Genomic DNA, 7,188 nt, shown 5'->3' with positions numbered 1-7,188 from the left:
TGTTACTGTGTGTGTTCTGATGTTACTGTGTGTGTTCTGCTGTTATTGTGTGTATTCTGCTGTTACTGTGTGTGTTACTGTGTGTGTTCTGATGTTACTGTGTGTGTTACTGTGTGCGTTCTGCCGATGTTTCTCTGCTGTCTTGCGTGTGTGCGAGGACACTGCCATGTCAGCAGTGTTTCCACCCTGATCCCTGAGTGTCTGCACTGAGCTGAGTGCAGCTGAGTGAGCGTTTTGACACACACACACACACACACACACACACTGTCCTTCGCCCATGTCACTGGGCTCTACCTTGACCCTCTCATAAAGTAAACATAGAAGCGTAGATACAGATGGATGGAAGTTTTTCTCCCAGGATGCGGCAAACAAAATATTCCTAAAAATGTCAAAAAATGCCTTTTTTTTTAAATTATTTTTTTTAACCTCCTATGCAACCCAACTTTTATGAATTAAACGTTTCATCTTTCACAAACAATGGCTCATTTCTTCTTACCACAGCCACACATTCTGTCTTTCAGGGATGCTGGCCGGCCACATGGTTATCAGCTGAGCTCATGAGTCGAGTCAGCATGTTGGTATCAGCTCCAGTGTGTGCGAGTTTCAGTGAAGTGCGCTGTGGCTACAGCCTGAACAACAACAACAAACAGCAACACAATGGAAGACTTGTTGTAGCGCAAATCGCGAGAGTACGCCAGTTATCGCGGGTTTTTGGACCAAAACATGGACGGGCAGAAGTTTATCAGTGCAGCACAACTTTGAGGGGAAACGTTCAAAGAAAAAGAGGAGGAACTGAAGTCTTAGGGTGAGACTTTCTTTTAAATTACAGTTTCCAATTCCTCTTCCTGGTTGACTTCCTCGTCCATTCTGTAAATTAGCAAAACAAGCTAATTTACGGAATAATCACAGAAGTGGCGCCATTCCGACAGCACTTGAAGGCAGCATCAGGAAATGAGCGATATACGTGTAAAGCTGATAAAGGTTTGCTGCTGCTGACGCTTTTATCATTTTATTACCGATACCACACACAGTTCTGTTTATTCAGGAGGCTAGATAAATACCACTGTGCTGTAACTGCCGAGCATTGAGTAAGACAAAAGCAGAAATGGGCGTGTTGCTGCTCCGGCCTGGCGATGTGGAGAAACGAAAGTAAACACAGTTGAGGAAGAAACTCACACAACAAGTTAGTCGGTGATCTCTGGGAAACCAAGCACACACACCAGATTTTCCATCCTTGATCTGTTTTCTAGCCTCTTTTTTTCTTTTTCTTTTACCACGCAGGTAAGACGACGAGGTCCGGATAAAGATGTAAAAGAACAGCAACACTGAGAGGAGAAACATGTCTGCGTCAAGGTAAGATTGGGATGCAATCACCGAGGTCACTAAAGCGCAGAATATGAGATAAAAAGTGTGTGGCGACATTAAAGTGTCAAACAAGGTAAAAGGTGATCCGATAAAGAGACAGGTTTTCGGGCCAGAAGCCAGTTTGAGAGCGAGTTTGCGTTTCTAAATAATAAATAAATGTTGATATCGATGTTGTATCTTAAAAGCAAATGCAACAAAAAGAGAAAAAACACTTTTTTTATGGTACACTGCAAACTGTTACGCTCAAAGAAAGAGTAAATTGTTGACAGATGATGGCAGCAAGTTTTGAACTCAGAAACGTTGAACTCATTAAAGTGATGTCACAACTTTTGTGCTCTGGCGACATCTGCTGGTCAAATTGTGGCAACGCAGCGAAAAACAAAAACCTGATGAATCCTGAATTTTTTTGCAGCGACGTCACAGGAGCAACATTCAAATCCATTATGACTTTTGTCTTGTTTTTTTTTTTGTTTTTTTTTAGCTATTATTGTAAACGTAAGAGAGCTAAGATTAGAGGAGCAACTGAAGAATACATTGATATTATATTGATTCATTTAAAAAAACTGAATAGCCATCCTGATAGCCATCTCAAAACACCTCAGGCTCGTCTTGGGACCTTTTGGGTTTATTATTTCTCTCTTTGTGATCAGTCTGTGTGTCGTTTTACTTCTCTTTGTCATCATATTGTGTCTCTGTAGCCATTTTGTGCCCTTTGTGGTCATTTTGTATCTCTTGTAGACAGTTTGTGGTTGTTTTTTGTCTCATTCTAGTCATTTTGTGATTCTTTGTGGTCATTTTGTGTGTCTTTGTAGCAAGTTTGTATCATTGTAGCCAGTCCGTGTATTTTTTTTGTATCCTTAAGATCATTTTCAGTCTCTTTGTAGCCATTTTGTGTCTCCTTTTTGGCCAGTTTGTATCTTTTTGTGGTAGTTTTGGGTCTTTGTCGTCATTATGCTTCACTTTTGTAGAAAATCCTGGATCTTTTTGTGTATCTATGTAGTTGTTTTTTGCGTTTCTTTGTTGTCGTTTCGTGTCTCTTTGGAAGCAGAACTTTCAGGCCTTGCCGTCTGTCTTAAAGCCGGAGCTTACTTCATGAAGGGAAGCCGTCTGACATCAGGCAGAGCAGATCCCCGCTGACACTCCTCTGCACAGATATTATACTAAATAACTATCAAAATTGAACAGGAAAACATCAGAGAAAGCCTGACATGCAGGTTGTACCTTCATAAAGTGGAGCTGTTCTGCTTTCGTCTTGCAGACAACTCCACACTAATTGTTGTTTCGATTTGTTCTGAAATCTAAAAAAGAATTGATGTTGTCTTACAGAAAGGAACTACAGGAGGCCTTGTGCTGCTACACGGCAGATACCCTCACCTACATCGACACGGTGAGGGGCTTCTGCGAGAGGACCTCTAAATGGCTCCTCAGGAGGGAGTCAGAGTTGCACATGATGATCGACATCAAGGACAGGGCTGACGGCATCGACCTAAACATCAGCCATTTTACCCAGTCAGAGAACAAAGGTAAAGCCTTCCTGGAATATATGAAGAGCAAGGTGACCCAGGTGACCGCAGACAGCAGGCGCGCAGAGCTGGAGAAGGAGCTGGCTGCCGTGTTGAAGGACACCCAGGAGGGCCTGGAGACGCTCTACCGCTTCCTGGACGCCGTGGAGAAGCTGGCGGTCACCTCACTCCACGTGTTCACGGAGGGCAACCGGGTGTTGCATCTGCCAGAGGGGATCGGCCTCGAGCACGTTCAGGTCATCATCGCGGCGGCGCGGCTCAGCTGCCCCCTCCTCCTTGAGTTTAAAAGGGATGCCAGCGCCTTCTTCCTTCCCCGGCTGCAGAATGTGGAAGCGCTGTCATATCAGCTGGACAGATACATCCAGACCACCCAGATTATCTGCGGCAAGATGGAGAAAAGGTAACATCACGCCGCTTCAGAATAATATACATATTTATTTTAGGATATAAATATAACTGTATACAACTTTTACAGCTCTTTCAGTGACTTTTGCCCGAAGATGACTGCGAACACTGTGGTGGACCTTGATGTGGATTTGTCTGAATCTGATGTACAGAGGATGCTTTACCACATCAATCAGCTTGATGATATCAGGTGAGCATTTCCCCACTTTCTTGTCCTAACATCATGTTAGCTGAGTTGGACATGGACAGATAGACAACAGTACCAGCTGCACCTGAGTGGACAGAAATGATTGGAGTTGGGTTACAGTGATCTGCGACTTAAAAACAAAACTGGGCCATGGCTGTCAAGAATACAAGGCAGTCTTGTCCACCAGGAGTTAGAACCTCTAAAAAAAGGAAAAACCCATCCAAACCATTTTTTTCATACTGAATTTGAAGTAAGATGCAAACCCTTTGAGTTGAGTCATATTCATTTAATCCCTCTTGATTTCCTTGTTTCTCTTTATCAGGATGAACCAGCACTTCCGCATGGTGTTCTTGTTCCAGGAAGACTCGTGTTCCGGCTTCATCAGCCAGTTCAGCGGCTGTCAGCCCAGGATGCTGCAGTTTCTGCAGGACATGGAGGGGATCGCCGTTCAGCTGGACAGGATGAATAAGGGGGCGAGGATCTCCAGCGTTGCAGGCAGCTCGGTGGGGGCGGTAGGAGGTGTGCTTTCCATTGTCGGCTTGGCGTTAATCCCTTTCACGGCCGGAGTGTCTCTGGGTCTGACGCTGACCGGGGTGGGCCTGGGAATAACAAGCGGAGTCAACAGCGCCGTCACCACCGCCACCGAGATCGGAGTAAACCGCACGCAACAGAAGAAAGCCAGTGAGGTCTTCCAGAGCTTCATGGAGGATGTGCAGAGCCTCCAGGATTGTCTGGAAGAGGTCTCTCAAAGAGAAACGAGCCAGATAGATGTGGCTCTGGGAGTAGGCAAGTTGGTTTGCAAAGCTGGTGCTATTGGAAAAGGGATTGATTCACTTGTGGATGCTGCTTCTGCCGTTAAGATGTTAAAAAGTGAGGAGCTGATTGCAAGCGCTAGCAGAGTGGCAGTGCAGGAAGGTAAAGCCATGCGCAACGTGCCGAGGGTGGCGGCAGATATCCCAGATATCGGCCAGGCGGCCGTCAAAGGGCCTCTCGCCCTCTCTAAGTCAGCCAGGGTCGGTCTCATCGCGGTCAACGCTCTTTTCGTCGGCATGGACATCTTCTTCATTTGTAAAGACAGCATCAGTCTGGCCAAAGGCAGCGAGACCGAACTCTCACAGTTCATCAGAGCCAGGGCTGCACTGTGGCGCTCAGAGATGGACTCGTGGCAGAAGATTCACGACTCCCTGTGCGAAGGGCTGCTGACATCGGAGAAAAACCAAGCCATCATGGAGACTCCTTATTATCCGGAGGAGGAGGTGAAGAAGAACAACGAGAAGAAGAAGAAAGAAAGTTGGACAGAACCAGAAGTTCCATCTGACAAAGCGGATGAAGAGCCAGAAGAAAAGAAGTCCTGTGTGATTCAGTAGAGCTCAGTGAGCAGAGGTGACAGTGTGCCTCTTTTTGCCAACTATGACACTACGATAAGATGCTGTATGAGATCGAATGTGTGCAAATTCAACTCTTGCTTGACGCCCACTCTAATGCATTGCACATCATTAAAATGCACCTTTTGAGGAATTCTCAATTAACTCTAATTCTCATGACATAAACCGGATAATGGAGTGACTTTTTTACTGATCATTTGGCCTGTGTGTTTATTCCTCGACCGTTTTGATAAACATTTTGTCAAGCCTGTGTCAAATCATAATGTATGAAAGGTGTCATTTAGACAGCCTCCATACTTTGTAATGAATATAATGAAAAATGACTGCAGCTATGCTAAGTATTGCTACTACTCTCCTGTGAAGTCCAGAGCAAAGCAAAGTTATGCTAAATGAATTCTGTGTAATCCGTATGATCTGCATTATTGATTTGTTTGACTCAACCTGCACTTTTTTTCTGGCACAATTAAATGGAAAGGTAAATCATTTTTTTGTGAATTGCAACATTCTGTGTTTATTATTTTTTTTTCTGATATTTTCATACGTAACAGAACACATAGTATCTTTTATGGATTCCCTTCGCCTGCCTGGACAGTAGGGAAGTACCCGCATCTGAGTATGTAATTTAGGGTAATAATACAGCGATTGGAAACGAAGTAACTTGTTAATGCTGGGGGAGAAAAAGTCAACTCTGTAACTGAAATTAAATATGAAATATCTTTGTTGATATATATATAAAATGCCCTTGACTTGCTGTCCCTCTCTCCCTGCAGTCAGACCTGAATGTTGGGAAAATGCTTGTGTTGTTGTTAAAATAGCAGAATTCATCTGCCATAATTATCACTTCTGTAATGCACCGCCCAGCGAGCACACACAGCGCCACAAATCAAACACACCCAAGACATTTGTGCCCGACAGGTGGCAGCCCAGTCGCCCAAATACAATGATGGCTTTGTGCGCTCTCGCAAACCACGGGTATGTTAAATTTGAATGTTTTGGACACATACCAAGATTTCTACGTGATGTTCACATCACATGACCTTGAGCCGACTGCTGTGTCACGACTACGTGTCAGACAAATGCAACGTGATTACAGTAATGTGTCCGACTGTTGCACTGAAGAATAGTAGAGGAGCAGAATGACCATCTCACATCTGCTTCTTTACTGTTTGTGCTGTTTGCTCATGACCAGGTTCACATGTTAGAAGAGATGTGTCTGCATGCTTGTAATAAATGTTGTGACAGTTAGGTGGAGGTGTTGTTTCAGCTTTGACACTGCTGCTTTTTTCAAGACTCATTCAATAAAAACACTGTAACAAAACTGCGGTCTTGAACAAGAGTTTTGTCATCTTCACTCGATTTTATTTTTTTTCCTGATGGTCATGTCAGTGATAATTACAGTTAATCCAGGACAAATAGACAACAGACATATTTCTATCTAATTATTGCTTGAATATGAATATGAATATTTAGAAAAGGCTACATTGTCATAAAGTGTTGATGTGCAATAAAAGCACAACAGAGATTTAGATTATGTTGGCTTGTTTTAGTTGCTCTCTTTAGTTGAGAAGTTTAACATATGAAACCGAGTTTTCATTCTCCGTCAGTGAAGCGTCACCTCTCTGCTCCTCCCTCTCTTCCTTCCCAGGATGCACCTGCAGGCCTCCTCTCCTTATTTATAGCTCCATGTAAATGAAGAGGTCAAGTTTCAGCTCTCTGTAAGATCAGAAGGAACTGAATTAAATCACATGTATTAGGAAGCAAGCAGAGAAACAAATGTACGACAATAAAACTGCAGGAAGTCTTTCTCACATCATGATGTTGTAATATTTTGTCTCAGGGGGGAGACGTTTCCTACGTCGACAATAATGGAGACAGAAAAGACTTTTCCCTTTACAGAAGATAAGAGAGCAACACATGTGACAAAGCATGCAGACTGAAGCAGAGCTCCTCCTCCTGTCACTCACTCTCAGTTTCAGTGTTGTATTAAAGTGCTCCTCCAGCACCTCCTCTCCTCATCCTCCAAAGCCTCCAATCTGTCAGCAGTCAGCTCACTTTCCAAGTCACAAGGCCATTCTCAGCACACACTGACAACATGCTGGGGACCCTCTGCACTCTCATCACTGCTCTAACATGTAAGGAGGCTGACTGACTGCAGCTTTCACCTCATGTTGGATTCATCAGTCTGTGTGTTTCTCTTGACTCCATGTCATCTTGTTGTTTCCAGGTGTGAGTGGTGCGACGGTGGTGTAACAGAAGCCTCCTGTTGTGACGCTGAGGAGAGGAGAGACAGCCACCATGGACTGTAACCTGGGGACTGTTACTA

At 44.1% G+C, this 7,188-nt stretch overlaps 1 protein-coding gene across 4 annotated transcripts; it reads left to right on the top strand.

Annotated features, from left to right (window-relative positions):
• Positions 1–554: 554 nt before the first annotated feature.
• LOC115575208 (uncharacterized) lies at positions 555–6,173 on the top strand. 4 transcript variants are annotated; one of them, XM_030407077.1, is made up of 5 exons: positions 555–805; positions 1,282–1,353; positions 2,692–3,288; positions 3,364–3,483; positions 3,803–6,173. In XM_030407077.1, exons 2-5 carry the CDS (start codon positions 1,340–1,342, stop codon positions 4,845–4,847), a joined length of 1,776 nt encoding a protein of 591 aa, XP_030262937.1. In that variant the 5' UTR covers positions 555–805; positions 1,282–1,339; the 3' UTR covers positions 4,848–6,173. The 4 variants fall into 4 exon arrangements, with proteins under 4 accessions (XP_030262937.1, XP_030262939.1, XP_030262938.1 ...); XM_030407079.1 differs by lacking the exon at positions 555–805 and adding an exon at positions 813–981; XM_030407078.1 differs by lacking the exon at positions 555–805 and adding an exon at positions 988–1,183.
• Positions 6,174–7,188: the final 1,015 nt, after the last annotated feature.

The sequence above is a fragment of the Sparus aurata genome, chromosome 23 (genome assembly GCF_900880675.1).
Source record: "Sparus aurata chromosome 23, fSpaAur1.1, whole genome shotgun sequence".
NCBI classification, from domain to species: Eukaryota; Metazoa; Chordata; class Actinopteri; order Spariformes; family Sparidae; genus Sparus; species Sparus aurata.
The sequence above is the reverse complement of the archived record's forward strand: the minus strand, read 5'-3'. Positions and strand labels throughout refer to the sequence as shown.

Excerpts from the sequence above, each read along its gene's own strand:
- LOC115575208 (XM_030407077.1), top strand. Across the intron at positions 3,289-3,363 it reads TGCGGCAAGATGGAGAAAAG|CTCTTTCAGTGACTTTTGCC; the intron begins GTAACATCACGC and ends CAACTTTTACAG. Across the intron at positions 3,484-3,802 it reads AATCAGCTTGATGATATCAG|GATGAACCAGCACTTCCGCA; the intron begins GTGAGCATTTCC and ends TCTCTTTATCAG.